This window comes from Aspergillus costaricaensis (genome assembly GCF_003184835.1).
Source record: "Aspergillus costaricaensis CBS 115574 unplaced genomic scaffold BO79scaffold_24, whole genome shotgun sequence".
Classification (NCBI taxonomy): domain Eukaryota; kingdom Fungi; phylum Ascomycota; class Eurotiomycetes; order Eurotiales; family Aspergillaceae; genus Aspergillus; species Aspergillus costaricensis.
In genome coordinates, this window is record NW_020291824.1 from 460,296 (window position 1) to 478,659 (window position 18,364).

Genomic DNA, 18,364 nt, shown 5'->3' on the forward strand with positions numbered 1-18,364 from the left:
CATATATTGAAAGAATTATTCGAGTAACGTCAATAAAATTTTCTCCTTATAGGTCTAAGAACTATATAGCGAACAGAAACGCACTGCATACCTAGTAGTCCAGAAACGACACGGTGCTAGATGTGACAGTAAATCTAACAAAAAGGTACTTGCAACAAAGGGCTGATTATCTACCATGGAATCTGAAATTCAAATCAAGTTGATCAACAGCTTGTTGACTGTCAACGTGAGTCCAGCAAGGTGATCCTGCAAGCCAATCAAGGATGAGGAAGGTCCCCCTCCCCGCATCGCCACCTCATCTTGCGCCTCGACTTCTTTCATCATCATCACCGCAACGACTCCAGCTTTCTCCTTCCGTCAATCCAAGTTGATGTGAGCTTTCCAGTTTTTCCGGCCAACCTTAACTTTTTCACATCCAATTCCTGTCAATAGCCCCCGCAATCAGTCCAGATGCAACCCAACACAAGACATAGATCGACCTTGCCGATCTACGGACCCGATCGCAAGAACATCAAGAAGTCCCAGATCAAATTCATTCGTCCGGCACAGATGAGTTTGCTTGCTCGAGTAACGTGCTATCCTCCCTTGGGTCAAATAACATGTCACCACAGGGGGTCCAGGAGCTCGGGATCCACGGAACCTGATACGGTAGATAATAATTCCCGTCTTCCATCACACTGCCGAATGATAGCTGATCCCGATAGATTAATTTCACCGTGGTGCTAGAATCAAGCACCTCATTCCCCGTGCAGCCCTGGGATATTCAAATATGGCATAACATCTCTAGTTCTGAGTGGACCGCAACTTCACTCGAGAGCCGCGGGTCTACCGTGGCACCACTCATGAACGGCAGCAAGGAAGAATATAACTACTTCCGTAATGTCTTTTCAGGCAAAATAGCTCTCCCCTCAGATCCTGGGCATGCAAAATTTACTGTCCGCTATCGGATCAATCCAGATGCCGAATGGCAATGGGTGAACCAGCAACAGGGTGCAAGTGATGGGATATTGGTGTTCGGCTCACAGAAGCCGAAGTTCACTTCGCTGGAGACGACTCCAACAGAGTTCAGAAACTATTTCGAGGGAATGTCTGCCGATATCGATATTGAACCAAGAAAGAGCGAATCGCCTGGTTCAAACTTGTGGCATCTTTCGGGAAAAGCCGAACCAGCTCATGCAGGCGAATCCGGCTACAAAGAGCTGGCTCTGGGAATTCCTACATCAATCCTGCGGTATTTTTCCCTAGTGCGGATCTGGGCTCCATGGCTCGGTCCAAGACATGGACAAGGGAAATTTGAATTGTCTGAAGAAGCCATATTGTGCTCGTTTCTGCGGACTGACGGAGTACACATTGTGCTTCTTGGGTTGTCTGGGTCGGATAATGTCTTGACCACTTTTGGATCAGGCGAAAATGGGGAAGTAATCGTCAAATCCCTCAGTGACAATCCAGAGCCATCTACCTTCCAGATACTGGCATCAGCTGCGGAGGATTATGAAGTTGCAATGAGCGCAATAGTATACGAAGCTCGCAAGCTCGCAAGACCATACGCCGAGCAAGAGGCATCTGATCACAAGCGGGCGCCGGTTTCGCCTCCACCGGACGATATAGTGGTGGTAGAAAAGGATGTAAAGGCGCAGTGGATGGCTGAGTGGTACGACGGCTTAACCTACTGCACTTGGAATGGACTGGGTCAGGATTTGACAGAAGAGAAGATCCTTCGTGGTCTTGAATCACTGAAGTCTCATGGAATTCAGATCGCTAATTTGATCATTGACGACAACTGGCAAACGCTGGACGAGGCCGATTCACAATTCAAGAGGGGATGGAGACAGTTTGAAGGAAATCCAGCTGCCTTTCCCAAAGGTTTCAAACAGACCATCGAAGCCATTCGTCAGAAGCATCCGAACATCGAACACATCGCAGTTTGGCATGCGATACTCGGCTACTGGGGAGGCATTTCATCGGAGGGTGAACTTGCTAAAACATACAAGACCAAAAGAGTAGAGATCAAAGTGCCTGCTGTGGGAGGAGCTATCTCGCATGCGTTTGAGAATGGCTCGGTACTGGCAATTGACCCAGATGATGTCCAAAAATTCTACGACGACTTCTACAGATATCTTGCCTCCATTGGAGTTGACTCCGCCAAGGCAGACGCCCAGTTTTTTCTCGATCTGATCAAAGACCCAGAGGACCGGAGAAGATTCATCACCGCTTATCAGGACGCATGGTCCATCTCTACGTTGCGACACTTCAGCTCAAGGGCTATATCCTGCATGTCAATGTTCCCACAAGCCATTTTCCACTCACAGCTTCCAACGACCAAGCCTACTATTCCCCTTCGAAACTCAGACGACTTCTTCCCCAACATCGAGTCATCCCATCCATGGCACATATTCTGCAACGCCCACAACGCCCTGCTGACCCGCTACCTGAACGTCGTCCCCGACTGGGATATGTTCCAAACAAGTCACCCGTACGCCGGTTTCCATGCCGCGGCACGTTGCGTCTCCGGAGGGCCAGTATACATCACGGACGAACCCGGCAAGCACGACGTGTCTCTCATTGACCAAATGACTGCCAAAACCATACACGACGGAACCGTAATCCTCCGCCCAAGCCTAATCGGCCGTGCCATGGACATCTATCACGACTATAACGAAGGCCACATTGTGCGCGTAGGTACATATACAGGCTGGGCCCGAACCGGCAGCGGCATCCTAGGTCTCTTCAACATCTCCACTGCCGAGAAATCCACCATAATCCATCTCCTCGACTTCCCAGGAATCCACCAAGACTCCCAAGGCGACTACATCATCCGCGCCCATACCAGCGGCATGATTACCTCGGACCTGCGCGTCCTGGACACGGAGTCATCCCTAGTCACAGTAACTCTGCCACCGAAGGGCTGGGAAATTCTAACAACATACCCAACATACACCTTCGACCTGAAGGCCAAAAAGCGTGCCTCTACTACATCCCCAGAGACAAAAGTAGCAGTCCTAGGCCTAATCGGCAAAATGACCGGCGCAGCAGCAACCATCTTCTCCGATATCTACGTTGAAGATAACGGCCGACTGCGATTCGACATTAGTCTGAAGGCTTTGGGCGTACTGGGGATCTATTTCTCCGATCTGCCGGACTGGAGTCTTGATGACAACTTCATGGTCATGATACTGGGGAGACCTGTACCGAAGAAGACTGTCTGGAAGGAAGGTGGTGATGAGGGGAGAGTGGTGGCGGTGGATATTTTGACTGCGTGGAAGGAGATGGGGTTGAAAGCTGGGTGGAGCAATGATGTCCTTGTTGAGGTGTTTGTTGGTTGAAACATTCATAGAGGGATGTGGGTGATGAGATGGTTATTGCTTCGGAGGGGTTATTTCTTTTAGAAGGTTCGTGTCAGTGGATATTAGTACAGGTATAGTAAAGTATAGAGCAGACTCAGTACATACAGATATTCGCCAAGCAAGACAGTGAATCAGAGTTGTTATTCTAAGAAGAGTATTGCGTGCAGATCGAACTACAGGAGCGAACTTACTACTCATTAGTAGCTACTGGTGGCATATTGAACTCCTAGGAGCAACTAATACCAAACAATAGATGGGGATTAAGAATATCCGTGAAAAATTACATGGACTCGACCTTTCATATCTTGATACAATACACATATATACCATTCTGTCATTATTCATACCACAACCATATCACCAAGAAAATACCAATAAACCCCTCAAAACCAGGACCGGAAACATCGCAACAATTTATCCCACTCCACAACTACCCCCTCACCCCCCAGACAAAGAAAAAACCTCCTAATAATCCCCCGTCGGCAACCCCCTAACCGGCACATACTGGCCATGAAACCCAAACGCCACGGGTCCAGCCACCCTCGCCCTCCCCAGCTCCACCAAACTCCTCGCATCCAAACAAAGCAGATAACTCTTACCCGTCAACCCATTCAACACCACACTGAGCAACACCCCATCATCCTCATCTCCATCCCCCTCCACACCATCCGGATTCGGAACGAAGATCGGTTCCCCGGGGGACTGGGCATGATGGGACCAGACCTTCGTCTCTCCGGACTCATTATCGAACTTGATGATGCTGTCGAAGAGCGTGGATTTGCCTGTGTCTGCGACGGCGTACATGTAGCGGTGTTTGCGGGTCACGTAGGCCGGGTGCATGGTGGGGAGTTCGGGGGAGAAGGGTTTGCAGGAGGTGGATTCGAGGAGGGCTTCTGAAGGTTCTTGGGGATTTTGGGGTTCAGGGTTGGATGATGATGATGACGACGGGATAGTAGGGAGTCGGAAGCGAGAGACAGATGAGCAAGTCTCATCTGTTCTGGGTTTGGCATGGGGAGAGTCGGAGAGGAGGTACTCGTAGTAGAGTTTGTGCATGAAGTCTGCGGTGTCGAAGGTGACTAGTTCGGCGACGATGTCGGTGTCGCCATTCTGGGTTGTTTCCTGCCATGCGTTGATGGTGTGGAAGCAGAAGAATGGTCGGCTGGTGTATGTGGCTACGAGACCTCGTTCGCCGGTGCGGTCGATGACGTACCATGTTGCTGGGAGGGAGGGGTCGAAGGGCTTGATGGCGTCGAGGAAGCTTGTGGAGGTGGAGCCGAAGTCGGCGGGGGAGATGTGGGCGTTCCAGACGCAGAGGACGACGAAGTCTGCTGTGATGAGGAGGGAGTGCAGGTAGGCTGGGGTTGCGGGGAAGGTTGCTAGGATGGTGGTTTCGCCGGTTGATGCGGAGGTGCGGAAGATGCGGTAGGTATTGACTGGGCCAAACTCCAGGTTGTAGTTGAAGATGTCGCCGGTCTTGGGGTCGGAGCGGGCGTGTGCGGCGGTCCCGGGACCTTTCAGGGCGGGGTGGAGGTTCTGTTGGCTGGCGAGGGTGATGGGCTCGAGGGTCTCCGGGTCGAGCTGCTTGAAGGCGTTGAAGTCGGTTTTTGCGTGCAGGGTTTTGATCCCGGAAGATGTGTCCCAGCGGTGATTGTTGGTGTAGTTATCGGCGAGGCCTGGCATGTTGATGCTCAGAGTGACTCCGATATTGGCGGTCGTGGAAGTGGGTTTCTCTTCGGGTTCGTACTCCGTCTGGACCTTTTGGTATACGACCTTGCAGGGATCTCGCTTTTGGCCGAAGCTGAGTTTGTGCATCTCGCCGGTCTGTCTTACTTGCTCGATGAGAGCGTCGGTGGAGAAGCGGGAGTTGTACAAGACACGCACTGATGGGTGGGTGCTGTCAGGGGCTAGGAGCTGGAATCGGTGGGTTTCACTGAAGCCATCGAACCAGTGGCTGGCGCGAAAGGTCTCTCCATTGACGGTGTCGACCTTGTATTTGCCTGGTCCGGTGCGATAGAGGACACCAGCTGCGTAGGCGGGAATCTGGCCTTCGACGGGGAGCTCGATGGGTGTTTTCTCCTCATAGTTAGCTTCGAACTGTGAGATTGAATGTTAGTGGAGAAGATAGGGGTGTCTATGAGGAAGACTTACGCCTTGGACATTAGGCCAATTGTTGAAGTGGTCTTCAACGCGAGTTTCCTGTATGGCGGACATTGTGTGAGCAAAGCGCTGAGAATCGCTGCGTGTGTGGTAAATTGAAGGTGGTTCCTGTTGGAGTGATTGATGATGAATCCAAGAAGAATCAGAGGTGGATTCACGTACTATTTATCTGCCTGACTCTAGCGAGGGGTGGGTTGTGAGGTGGCTATGGTCAACTTTGTTGCTGCTCAAAGAAATGGCCCGAGCATAGCGGTGGGGGAATCCCGCCGGAGTTGGAGCTGTCATATCACCCACCGTCTTGCTTACGGTGGAGGGTTTCCTGTCTCGCAGTGGTGTCCATTAAAGGTAACTTCTCTGACCTGCCCGCATTCGGAATTCATCCATTATTCACATGCCTGATAAAATTCATACGCTGATGATAGCCACAAGCCTGCAATAAGCACAAGAGACTAAGTTCTTATATACAGTCTAATGATAGTTAGTAGTGATATAAACTGCCCTGCCATGCTCTGTTCGCTGGTGTTCCCAAACTCCAAGTAGATGGCTTATTCCTCGAAATACCACGCCTTTATTTGATGCTCCTGTTCGTAAAGCAGCTGTGTAGATTCATCCCTCTGTTTGGACGCCATCGCGTCGTGCGCGAGCCTTCAGACGAGTCTGGAGGTTTGGATAGTATGGCTGGAGCCCTAGATCCCATGTGGGAAGCGCCAAATCGGGTATTGAGTTTATGGGCTCGGGCTGCGATTGGATGAAAGTCGGCGAAGGGGTGTGCTGGTTGCGCGGAGCCCCCCCGCTATCCTGCAGTCGCAAGTAAGTGCATTCCTTCCTCCGCGTGGCGCATTCTAAGCATGGCTGCCCCCCATCACAGGATTTCTTTAGCCTAGCGCAGACATCACATGCATGCCGTTCTTTGCCGCCTATTCGAGGTCCTGGGATGGCCTGACCGGCATGTATACGGGCAGAACAAGACTTCCAGTGTCGCCGCAAGACATCTCTTGATAAGCCTCCAACGTCAGTTCATGCATTGATCCATTATGCATGGCATACACACCCTCGTTTGTAATGAGAGCCGCAGAATCCACATCTGAAAGGCTTCTGTGAGCTATCTGAGCGCCATTCATCAGCACTACCCACGGTCCTTGCTTCCAAAAAAGTGTGTATATCATACGGGTAGCTATATGTCGCTTGTGATGGTCTAAGCGATGAAAGACTGCCGAGCAAAATTGACAACTCCATACCCCGTCCATGGCTCGGTTGTCGGTAGAGGCCTGCATAGTTGTAGCCCACGAGGCTGGAGGCAAATAGACAACGCGCTGTTGGTTGTAGCTGCATACACTAGGCAGAAATGACCGGAACCATGCGGGGTCGGAGTATTCGATGGCCGCTTGCAACTGAGCTTGGAGCGGGAATCATCCACACCGGCGGGATCAGGACCATTGATCTCCTGAGAGGAGAAAAAGGAACGAGAAAAATCCAGGAGCGGAGCTGAGAAGGGCTCCGAGGGAGATGCCCCCCCCGAGTCAGCAATAAGCAGAGTGGAGGAATCCCGCAGGTTACCGAGCCAGTGCGGATTAGTGAGGCGGAAGTGGAGGTGGAGGTGAGCCGAAGGATTGGAAACCCCGGCGGCATTCCCCCGCAGACCCGAGGCCGATTGGCCACATCGCGCCTCAGCCACCATGGTTTGTTCCCTGGATAGGCGAATCCAGTCTCACGTGGTATATGTATTTCTTGCTAACATATATCGACTACCGATACCATATGGTTCAGTCCAGATAGTTCCGTCTATACTGGCATCGAGGAGCCATCCGTGGCAGATGATATCGTCATCTCCCTTACGATAGTTTGGCACGGGAAAAGCTATTTTCTTGACGAGCGAGTCGAACTCAACACTTTCCTCGTCCTTGAAATAGGATCTCTGCTTTCCCGACTCTCGTGATTTGTAGCAGTGAAAAAGTTGCCGTACAAAGCCTTTATCATCCCCGAGATGGTCCTTGCCATTAACCATCTCAAACTCATCGGCTGAATCTGCAATCAGGAGCCGTTCGAGTGAGGGCAAGAAGTCAGTTGACTGCCAGCCAGACCGAACATCGCGATCCAAGCCAGAAGGTGCAACAAGGACCAGGTGTGTCAAATTCGAACACCGGCGGAGCCCCCCAATGAATTGCATGGATGTAACATCAACTTCGCACAGGGCGAGACGGCGCAGACGAGGCCATAGTGACCACACCGCTGGTTCATAATCCGCCTCCTCCAGCTGGTCGGAAGGGGTCTCCCAAATGTAGGGTAGCTTTTGCGTATCAAGGCAAAGGTCGTCTGCAGCTGAACAGAATTCCTCTAATAGTGTCAAGCGCTTGAACGCTTCGCGTAGCATGGGGCGCACCTCCAACTCGGGGATTGACGGGTTATAGAAGCGCAGGGGTAAATCAATCACCAGCCTGGTCAAGCGGTGACATAGGTAAAACGAGAGCGTTTCGATGTCTCGCGCAACCGGGGGCCTATCGGGCTCTTCCAAAACCAGTACAAGGCCAGCTGCAGTACTTTTCTGTACTTGTGCCCCCGTATCATTTGGCCTTCGGTTGACAAGTTCTGGTGGCTCACATTCGAGCAGATGCCCCAATAACCATTCATCGTCAATCAGAAGACAGTGATTAATGAGAAGTCGTCTTGCGATCTGGCAAGTAAATCGCGAGACCAATGTCAAATTGACCAAGGTATCGATTTCCCCTGAAAAGTCGGGATACGCCACCGGCGGATCTGGAGGGATGATAGACTCAATAATGAGTTGAATGATTTCGGGCGGAAGACGCATTGGCACCAAGGTGTCACCGGCGATCTTGTCAGGTAAGTCACTATGTGAAGCAACGATTGTTTGATAATTGATATTAGGAGGGCACGATCGACAGGAAACAGAGGTGAGAAGTTGTTCAGAGCAAAAGTCGATCTGGGTGAATGTCTCTCATTGATGTTGGCGGGGGGATGCTCGAATCCTTCTTTCCGGCAAGCAAAGTCAACAAACATGTGAAGGGCGTCGTGTTCCCCGGTCGCCATAAAGCTATATAGGATAAACTGCGAGCATCGCGGGGGATTCTAGACATCCAAGGGACTAAATACGCTGCCTAGAATATTCAACTCGGCAGGAAAAATGGCCAGTTGTTGCAAAGATGCCCAGCTTCCTGGAGATCTGCCGGAGTCGTCCAGCCGGCCGATCTTGGCTTAGTGCCGGTACAGGTGATGGCTAAACCCGATCTAGCTTAGCGTGTTATCCCCCCATAGCCACCAGTCCATCTTGTTTTCCTGTTTCTATATCTTCCCCGTAAATACCTTTCGAACATCACAGTCTAGAATAAGCTTTACTATTGTTGTTATTATTATCAAGATTATCTAACACATTATGGGAAAGGCCGTTATCAAGGATTATTTCCTGTCACTGCTCCCCAGATATATGCCGCCCAGCTTCCCATCACAAGCAACACCAAACCAGTGAAGCAGCAGATGGAGATCATTCTGCTACGCTGGTAGTGTGTCACCAGATGATGTTCCCGAAGCTTGCCGATGTACTCAGCTCCGGAAGCCATGCGTCGCTTGCGGGTCCATTGCAGAGGAGCAAGATCCCGACCGATAATGGAACCGATCAGGAGGACGATCGAAACAATCGCGCAACAGATGGCCAGAAAGAGGTACACCCGCACGGATCGACGGTAGGAATCATTATCAGCATCTTGCAGCGCACCTGTAATGATGCCGATAATAATCGTCATCCTAAAGCCATTGGTTAGTCCCTGGATTCTCTATGTTCGTTTGGTTACTAAGGGGTCATACGCGTTGTTCATGGTAACCTTTAGTGCGTACGCAGAGCCAAAGACCGACTGATGCCAAAGAGTGGTACGGATGCCGTCGATGATAGATGTTGGGCCCAGTGAAACCGCAACCGCGTACATACCGAATGCCGCGGCTGTGCCTTGTTTGGACTCGGCGAAGTTCACCAATACCATAGCGATAAAGATCCCCAAACCGCACACGCATACTGCGATAAAACGTGAGTAAACTGTTGCTCAGTAGTAGGAGTTAACTACTTACGAACAGAGGCACGATGGCCGAGGATGTCAATAAAAACCCCCAAGCAGGGCACAAGGAAGAAACCTGGCTTGGTCAGCGATATCTCTTGTAACGTAAAATCAATTGATGACCTACCTGCATATTGGGCCAACGAGCTGTACCATCCCGCCTTGATTGCATCGACATTGAATCTCTTCTCAGCTAGCTCTGTGGCGTTCGAGCTGAAGACACTGGCTGTGCTAGTCTGGAACATTGAGAAGGCGAGAATAGCCCAGAACATCCACGGCAATTGGAACATCTTGCGGAGTTCGAACTTCTTGTTCTTTTCAGTCAGAGTCTCCTGGGTTGCCTTGTCTTCGCGACCGCGGAAGTGTTTCTCGCAATAACGATTGAACAGCCAGAAGAAGCAAGTTGCTGCGTTCGTGAAAAGGTTCATGAAGACGGATGTCCAAAAGACCCAAGCGAAATTACCGGTATTCTGTTCAGTGTCAGTAGATCGAAAGGCTTTATTGTCGATGATATCCATACCTTAGCGATGATATTTGCTGTTGACTTCCCTACAAACCCTCCAATCTGTATCGGTCAGCTTCATTATGTGCCGTGTGTGGTGATCTGCTTACTTTGCCAATTGCCAGTTCAAAACCAAGGGTCGAGGCGAATCCATTGCTTGGAGGAAACCACGACGAGAACATCTTGTACTGTGCCGTTTGGGTAGCAATGTCACCAAGGGAGAGGATGATCCTTCCGCCGACCATGAACTTGAAGGATCGAACTGTGGTTGCAGCAGCCACTAGTATGGATCCAATGGTATACACGATATTGCCATAAACGATCATCCCTGTGGCAGGTTAGATATTGCAAACTGAACGACGAAGGTGTGATGTACTTACGAGCACCTCCTACTCTGTCGGTCACAATACCACCCGGCAGAAGAAGGACGGTAGCCATAAAGTTCTCACTGGCTTCAAGTAACGAGAATTGAGTATTCGTGATGTGCATTTGCTACACCGAAGGTCAGTAATATCTCCAGTGTTGGAAGCAGTGTGTAATTACTTTTTTTAGAGTACTCTTCATCGCTCCCACAACGCCGCTGCTCCAGTGGGACCCAAAACTAATGCAGGAAATGACAACCACGGCAATCAGCTTAGCGAGCAACGGTGGCGGTCGTTTTCCATCTGCATTGTCCATTACTGTGTTGTTGTCTGTTGAATGGAACGAGTCTGAAGAGGTAGGCTCTGCAGTTGTAACCTCGGTGACTTTCTTGTCGGTCGCCATATTGCAAGGCGAGGGCAGATAAACCACCAACCAGACGTTATCAGGCTCACGATTGGTCTTATGATATAAGTTGGCGGCCTTTGTGCAGTCGTTCCTCTTTTGCAATAATACCCAGCAAATTTTCAGTCGCACAGGAACAAAAGGCGGGCAGCGAAGAAAGGAATGGATCGACACAGTCTTTATAGGAATGCCAGCAGCGGGGAGCAAGCTTGCTCAGACAAGCTAAAGCTTCTTTTCTCACCGATCGGACCCATGGTGCCAAGGAGATACCATCAGATAAGATGCCCGTGTTTCTCCGACTGTCGCAAAAGCATCCCTTTCGAGGAAAGCCGCCTGTCTTAGGATTGCGATATTAGGCTTGGCATCTGTGAAAACCTCGATTTGCTGGAGCATGTGGTGTGCTAATATTATTGAAGCTGTGGCAGTAGTCTGCTCTCATTGGCCATATCCTGCTCATTGTGACTGATTGATAAGATTGGTGCCGTGATATGACCCACTCCGCGGACAGGTTCCGTAAGGGAAAAGCCATGAAGGGAGGCGAAAACAATGGTTTGCCAAGCCTGTTCCGCTGCTCGATGATAATGACTAGGTCTCAAGCTCGTAATGGCGCCCACTGAGCGTGCGGATTGCCTGAGAAGAGCGCGCCGTCCGCTCATTTTGCCTCTTCCCCCGATGATCAAAACCTGTCGCAGGCCTGTTGGGATCCAGACTTCACGTCTCCGGTCTCAACATGCGTGCTCTGTCTTCAGATATCATGTGTGTGGTGATGCTTGCCAGTCTTTCAACGTTCGGGCTTTCGCCGTTCACGGTTCTTGCCTATGACAGGAGACCCTTCCGCCAAGCTACAAAATTTTAGCGTATTTGATGTGTCCGCCATGTGCACTCAGGACTAAGTATTAAGGTTAGTTGGAATGCTCCCCACCATAGCACGTGGAATCATTAACAGTCGGAACTCGGGTCATCAGGAGAAGAATCTTCACACGTAATTACTTGCTCAGCTTGCTCGAGTGGATTGTTCCACCTTCCAGGGACCACGTCGTCGGAGTACTCAACCTCCGAATAGTGGGGACAATGACACAGGATAGGGACTAACGTCCGATCCAGGAACCCGATCGGAAGAATGAACTGCAAACGGCCAAGGATACTTAACTGACCATCAATCGATGAAAATTGGTTTTTCTTTCTCAGAAGATGGTAGTGGTGCCAGGCACTAATATTTCCTTTGTCTGTCCTTTGAGTATTTCTCCAGATTCAAGAGGGTTCCTTTGGTCTACCCTTTAGACAAAGGAGAATGTCTGTCGTAGAGTGCCTACCGATACTTAGAAAAATGGACATGACGACATCTTCTGGATAACTCCGGAAGAGTCTTTCACGTACTATATTCACAGATCAGCGGTAACCGAAAATGCATCCTTCACGCCAGAATGAGTCAGAGGCACCAGCAAGACTAATGATGAAGACAGCCCTGCTGATCAGTTCAAAAAAATCAGCATTTTGATTTGTACCGCCATGAAAGACCTGCTGTGAGGATACCTTCTAAGGCCCATATCGTCGCCTGCATGAAGTCAAGTGAATAAAACTAGACCTCAGCAGGGTTCCGTGAAAGATCCCGCTATCTACGGGAAGTTCCTAAAGAGAATCTCTCCCACGCAGGCTCATCCATCAAGGGACAACCCACGCCCATATAAACAGCCTCTAAGAGGTCTGACGCTAGTTGACAGATGCTTATCGTAGCATAACTTTACGCTTTTCAGCCTAGGAACTTCCCATTCTTTCTATAACAGTCGACACCCCTGTACTTACATTTAAGCGACTTACCACTTGAACAATCCTTATCAGTTTCTTTGGGCACCAAAGGTCTTCCCCCATCACCATCGAAGCCCCAGACACGAAAGGTATCATTCATCCTCAAGATGAAGTTCGACCGAACCTCCTCCCCCCTTACCATTGACGGCGGGAGGCTTGTATGTCGCGAACACCTCCTCGTGATCTGCGCTATGTGCTGCGTGGATTACAGCAAGATGAGAGAGGACATCGAAATGTGGGAAGCCGGCGATGACTATAATACCCATGTCGCTCAGGACATCCAAATGGAGGAAGCTGGTGATGTTTATAATGACAACCACAGTTCTGCCAAAGCCACCAGAAACGAGAGACAACAACCCTCGATGAACCCTCGATCAATGGAGATCGATGAGCCACACCAAAAGTCCAACAAGAGACACAATGGCCGACACGGCAAAGAAAGCCGAATTCAGCCCGTTCTCCCGCAGAGATTCCTCCCTCCAACACCAGAGGATACTCCACGATCACTCTTCAAACCTCTCGTTTTCGTATCAGAGGGCAGGCCTTCGATACGACGATTCGTTGGAAGAGAGAACCACTACCAATGCCTGGTATATACAGCTGGCGCTTGCCATGATAATTGGAAGGGGGATGGGAACTATGCCAAAGCTGGCTGGTCGTTCGTATACAGACCACAGAACCCATCACGCAATATCACTGGTGGGATTGCTGGTCGCCTTGAGTTGATGGGACCAACTAGAGTCTATCATCAACAGACGAGAACTCGTGCAGAGCTGCGAGCTGTGATTGCGGCCTTGAAATATCTGTCTCATGACGGCAATACGTTTGACAGCGTGGTTGTCGCCACGGACTCAAGTTATGTTGTCAACAATGCAACAATTTGGATCCGCAAATGGCTTACAAGGGATTGGAAAAATGCTGGTGGCAGACCGATCAAGAATAGGGACTTATGGGAGGCGTTGCTGAAGGAGGTGAGGTGTTGCTATGTGCAGGGAAGAGAGGTTCATCTGTGGCACATTGATAGGTTGCTAAATCAGGACGCGGTTAGACTGGCTAACTGGGCGACTGTGCCTGACTCGGCTCCTATCGAGTTCGTGGAGGAATTTCCTCCTTCGTTGTGATCGATCATGTGAGGATTTCATCTACAGTTCTATTGTAAGCCCTGTTTCTCTGGACGTCAGTTTCGATAATAATACTCTTTTTTTTCTATTGATCTGCAGCCATCATTGTAGTATATATAGAAACGACCGGCAATAGCAATCTTTAATTACAATTCTAACATGGGCCGAGCCCCTCAAGTCCAGCAACATTTTCTCAGCAATTTCGTCGAAGTCTTGAAAACTCAAGGGAACGCACGGGGAATAGGTTGAACACGGGGTTTGCACCAAACAATTGCTGTTTCGTAGCGGCCATCATCGTAGTAGTGTCCCTAGAAACAACCGGCAATAGCAACCTTTAATGACGATGCTAACGTGGGCTGAGCTCCATCAAGTTCACCAGAATTTCTTCAGCAAATTCTCGAAGTCTTGGAATCTCGAGTAATAGTACAGTGAATGGGTTAGACACAGGGATTCCACCAAACAACTGTTGTTTCGTAAAGCAGATAGATTCTTCGATGGGTAGAGGATCGGGTTTCGGAAAGACGGCCTATTCATCCAAAATCAGTAAAAATGACTTAACAAAGAAGTAGAAATGTACCCACCAGCTCACGAATATGGAGGCTACCTGTGTTTCCACGTCCCCAGACTTCAATAGATCCTTTGACCTTATCATTACGCACCTTGCTCCACTTCAAGAGTATAACATATTCCACTTCAACTGTGCCACGTAACCACAAGTCTTTGTCGATTCGGAGACGTGGAAAACTTTCGAACCATCCTGATTCAATCACAATTGATGGCATTCTATCGGTACGGGCGGACAGGTATAGATCTGGCTCTTTAGACGAAGATGTGTAAGCACCGATGAATCCTTCAAACCCTAGATCTTTTCGTCAGAACAATTGAGTTATTAGGTATTCTAAGACTTACTTGTTCCGACACCGAAGGCAATCTTGAGATGCTCTCCTTTCTTCACCGAGCCGTTATAAGCCCAATCCAACATGGCGGACATAACCCACTGCTGGTGAGCATTATGGAGGAAGTTCGGCATAACACGGATCCACAGGGTCTTTTCAACCGAGTTGAAATTGACTCTAAAGCAGGAAATCGTTGGTAAGCTCATATGTATACTTATCTGGGAGCTTACCTAGAGCTTCTTCTCTCGATTTCTGGATGTTCTGCCAGTGTCCTAGCGACGAGCAAACCGTCCTCAGGCTCAACTTCTTCGTACGTTAACTCGGTATACTCAACCGTTGATGGAACGAACTTGACGATTTCAATGACTATCTTTTGGGCTACTGGTCGAGGAAGCTTGACACTGAGGGGTGGCTCCGGAGAAGGAGAGCGTGCAGGAATTCCTGGTGCCATGGTAGACGAGATAGACATATTCTGAATAGATGATAGATGAAACGAGGTTGGGAAGATGGATGGCAAGTTTCTGGGGAGGGAAATAAGTGAGGGGAGAAGGAAGGAACAAGTTGCTAGACGAGGTGGGAAGTCTGTCATCAATACCTGAAGTTTAGAAGGCAGTCAAGCACATCACCCAAACGTAACCACTTCGCCATTCACTCTCGGCCCTATGCCAACAGAAAGGGTATCTATCAATACAGAGAAGAAAAAAAAATACTGATATGTATGGTGTGTTCTGTAAAGGCCTTCCGCTGCACTCACTATTCGCTACGAGTTTACGTTGCTATTGTAAAGAGACAATATATTGTACGCGTCCCATATCACGGAATAAACGCTAACATAATAGTAGAAACTACTTTTCGATTGTGGGGGTATCTCGGTACACGTGTGTTCGACGACACAAACCGAACAAATAGCGAATTTCTGATAGAGATTGACAAATGGCTCGCCCAATCCTTCTCCCAAAAGGTTGTTCTGAAAGGCATCCTGTATCTACACCCTATCATGGACAGCCGGATTCCCGGCTCAGCCAAACAAAACCTCTTTACGCTGAAGAAGCTATGTGGTATCTTAGTCACTACTATGTGGGATCGTGTCGACCCGGCCGACGATGACAGGAGAGAGAAGCAACTGAGTACCACCCCAGAATTATGGGGAGATATGATTGCAGCAGGCCCACAAATCCTTTGGCATGACAATACCTATGAGTCCACAATACGTCTAATTGATCTCTATGTGGCTTCCCATTCGACCAAAGAGAAGAAGATACTTGCTATTCAGAATGAATTGGTAGTAGAAAAGAAGGCCTTACATGAGACAGACGCTGGAAAAGGTGTTACGCATTGAGCAAGGAGCAATCTAGATGAAGGAGGGAGCTCGATGAGCTTCGGGTAATGATGAAAGAACCTCTCACAGAAGGGGACAGGGAATCCGCCGAAATGCTACGCCAGAACACTGCGGAGATTTACAACAAGCTGGCCGCCGCTGAAAGGGCACAAGGAGACTTGAAAGTGACCATGGAGCAAATGCATCGCGAAAGGCTGTCGGCTTTCAGGAGGGATATTGAAGCACAACGCAGGGAGAACAGGGTGATCAGAGAAAAGATCAGCACACTGCAAGCATCACAGGATCAGAGATCCAGTAAACCTTCCGCCGTACCAGTATATTCACAAGCTCTATCACCCCTTTCGGAAAAGCTCGAGGTCCAAAATTCCAAGCTGGGTGCTGCTAAGGCTCATGTGCAGGAAATGGAAAAAGCACATGATCAAGGAAGTCTGGATATGCGTGGGCCTAAGTATGCGTCTCTACTGGAGCAGCTCGAACAGCGTCGACGAGAGCTGTTAATTGTCCAAAGCAATATTAGGGGTATGGGGCAAGGTCATGGACAGCGATACGGATGCGATCTGGAACCGATGTACTCGGGGAAGCTTCTCGCGCAGCTGGAGGGTTTGAGCATCTAAGGGTCAAGGCTTAGAGTGGTCCAAATGATGATATTTCACGCAGCGTTGATTGCAATTTTTTTAAAGTTAAATCCTCTCAATCAAAGGTTGATAAAGACCCGAGGACGAAGCCATTCACATTCTGATACCGGCCTACCCTAAGCACTGCAATCCAATAGTTGATATTCCCTTTCTTGTCCGCCTCATCCAGGAGACTATGATATGTATTCACATAAACCCCGATGATTCCCTCCTTACTCTCCGGATATCACTGCAATCGATCACTGATATATTGACAGTGCGCTGATTGAATAGCCAACTATTCCATATACTATGATTATTCATTGCCAGCCTCGGACTCGGGGAGGGATATAAAATGCTGCTTTTGCCCTTCGTAATTTTCCTTCTGCATTATCCCCTCAACTTAGATACCTTAATAAAATATAAAGTATTGGTCTTTTAAATAGAATAACTGGTCCAATCTTTCAAAAAAGGAAGATTGTCTAGCACTCCCGAAAAGAATTCTACTATGAGTATACCTGGATACTAAGTCGCCGAACTCCGCAAGTTAGGAATATATTCAATACATCTGAACTGGCCAATCTGCTTTAGTGATGTCGATGAAAACATATATCCTATCGACAAAGCCCAGATTGGGTTTATGAAAGGAGTCTTCAGTTCATATTCCGGGTTGCCATGTGGAGCCCCAATTGACACCATGGACATGTTCCAGATATAAAGAAACGACGGGAAAGGTGAGTGCAGTCTTCCTTAATTGCGCTTCCACTTGGCATTCCCATCTTTTTGAATACTCTCTCCCTTCCATACCGTCTCTTCCCCTTTTCGCCAATAATAGAATACCAAGTCCAAGACGTTGAACGCACACTAACCTTGCGCAGGTGTATGAATCACCAAAATCTCTTATAGTAGCCCTATGGGCCTATATTGACTGCTCGGTGGGCCGCTGTTGGAAACAGTCTCGGCGTTTTGCTGGTTTCATCTCACAATTGCTATCCAGCAAGCCCAATGGGTCAACCTTGTTGAACAGTTTAATTATGGGCAAATATGGTGCTGTCATTCGGCACACTTGATCCACTTCTAGTAGGTCCTGTGGACCGCTGAGGTTCCGTCGTCTCAGAGTGGTCTTGTTCTGCCTTTACCAGCTGGCCCATTGGGCCGTTGTCTGTGCTGCTGCGCCATTGCATTTAGCAACTGTACGTTCTCTCTTCGCAGCGTCGATAATTCCGTACGTGGCTAATATAAGACTTTCATAGTACGTGAGCTTGTTATGTTTCCCGAAAGAACATGCATGTGTTGCCAAAGGAAAAAAACGAGGATTGTAAAAAAAAGGCACCGTTAATCCACACGAACAAGTACAACACTACGGTGTTAAAAACCGGAGTTCCTTCAAAGTGCGTGGGATATAGGTTACTACTTTAACCCGTTGATTCCCAGTAGCGGAGATGTTCGGGCAAAGTCTCGAGAAGCACAAAGCGATTTTGGACCATGCACTGGTATCACAGAGTTATGGATCTCGATATTGCCTTGTTATTTATTCTTAACGGGCATATGCTTCGGTGCTCCGCGATAACTTGCAGCTTGAGTACAATGCTCAGCTAGCCCGTGTGGCCCCTCGCCCTTTGTTGCCTCGGTTCGTGAGACTCCTCCGTGCTACATAGTGAAGTTCAGCCGGGAATGTCAGTGGGATGTGGCTCACAATACTAACCCAGGAAGGATTATGCACAACGACCAGAAGAGTACAAGGTAAATCTTACGG

At 49.1% G+C, this 18,364-nt stretch overlaps 7 protein-coding genes across 7 annotated transcripts; 3 read left to right on the top strand and 4 right to left on the bottom strand.

Annotated features, from left to right (window-relative positions):
• Positions 1-344: 344 nt before the first annotated feature.
• On the top strand, positions 345-3,469 carry BO79DRAFT_198790 (putative raffinose synthase protein Sip1). The gene is made up of 2 exons (XM_025681371.1): positions 345-648; positions 705-3,469. Exons 1-2 carry the CDS (start codon positions 451-453, stop codon positions 3,321-3,323), a joined length of 2,817 nt encoding a protein of 938 aa, XP_025537586.1. The 5' UTR covers positions 345-450; the 3' UTR covers positions 3,324-3,469.
• Positions 3,470-3,809: 340 nt separating this feature from the next.
• BO79DRAFT_177058 (carotenoid oxygenase family protein) lies at positions 3,810-5,555 on the bottom strand (the record flags this gene model as incomplete). The annotated part of the gene is made up of 2 exons (XM_025679899.1): positions 3,810-5,438; positions 5,493-5,555. The coding sequence occupies 2 exons, from the start codon at positions 5,553-5,555 to the stop codon at positions 3,810-3,812; spliced, it is 1,692 nt and encodes a 563-aa protein (XP_025537587.1).
• Positions 5,556-5,706: 151 nt separating this feature from the next.
• Positions 5,707-7,057, bottom strand: BO79DRAFT_198796 (uncharacterized protein). Its single transcript, XM_025681372.1, has 3 exons — positions 6,670-7,057; positions 6,553-6,607; positions 5,707-6,495 (listed from the first exon to the last, which is right to left on the bottom strand). The coding sequence occupies exons 1-3, from the start codon at positions 6,773-6,775 to the stop codon at positions 6,108-6,110; spliced, it is 549 nt and encodes a 182-aa protein (XP_025537588.1). The 5' UTR covers positions 6,776-7,057; the 3' UTR covers positions 5,707-6,107.
• Positions 7,058-7,209: 152 nt separating this feature from the next.
• BO79DRAFT_239072 (putative MFS transporter) lies at positions 7,210-10,832 on the bottom strand (the record flags this gene model as incomplete). Its single annotated transcript, XM_025684878.1, has 9 exons — positions 7,210-8,334; positions 9,029-9,260; positions 9,321-9,525; positions 9,579-9,641; positions 9,693-10,035; positions 10,086-10,130; positions 10,178-10,395; positions 10,448-10,559; positions 10,611-10,832. The coding sequence occupies 9 exons, from the start codon at positions 10,830-10,832 to the stop codon at positions 7,210-7,212; spliced, it is 2,565 nt and encodes an 854-aa protein (XP_025537589.1).
• A 1,913-nt stretch (positions 10,833-12,745) lies between these two features.
• On the top strand, positions 12,746-13,759 carry BO79DRAFT_230398 (ribonuclease H-like protein; the record flags this gene model as incomplete). The annotated part of the gene is made up of 1 exon (XM_025684092.1): positions 12,746-13,759. The coding sequence occupies one exon, from the start codon at positions 12,746-12,748 to the stop codon at positions 13,757-13,759; it is 1,014 nt and encodes a 337-aa protein (XP_025537590.1).
• Positions 13,760-14,105: 346 nt separating this feature from the next.
• On the bottom strand, positions 14,106-15,106 carry BO79DRAFT_219688 (uncharacterized protein; the record flags this gene model as incomplete). Its single annotated transcript, XM_025683462.1, has 4 exons — positions 14,106-14,285; positions 14,341-14,618; positions 14,669-14,832; positions 14,886-15,106. 4 exons carry the CDS (start codon positions 15,104-15,106, stop codon positions 14,106-14,108), a joined length of 843 nt encoding a protein of 280 aa, XP_025537591.1.
• A 980-nt stretch (positions 15,107-16,086) lies between these two features.
• Positions 16,087-16,608, top strand: BO79DRAFT_257161 (uncharacterized protein; the record flags this gene model as incomplete). The annotated part of the gene is made up of 1 exon (XM_025686241.1): positions 16,087-16,608. The coding sequence occupies one exon, from the start codon at positions 16,087-16,089 to the stop codon at positions 16,606-16,608; it is 522 nt and encodes a 173-aa protein (XP_025537592.1).
• Positions 16,609-18,364: the final 1,756 nt, after the last annotated feature.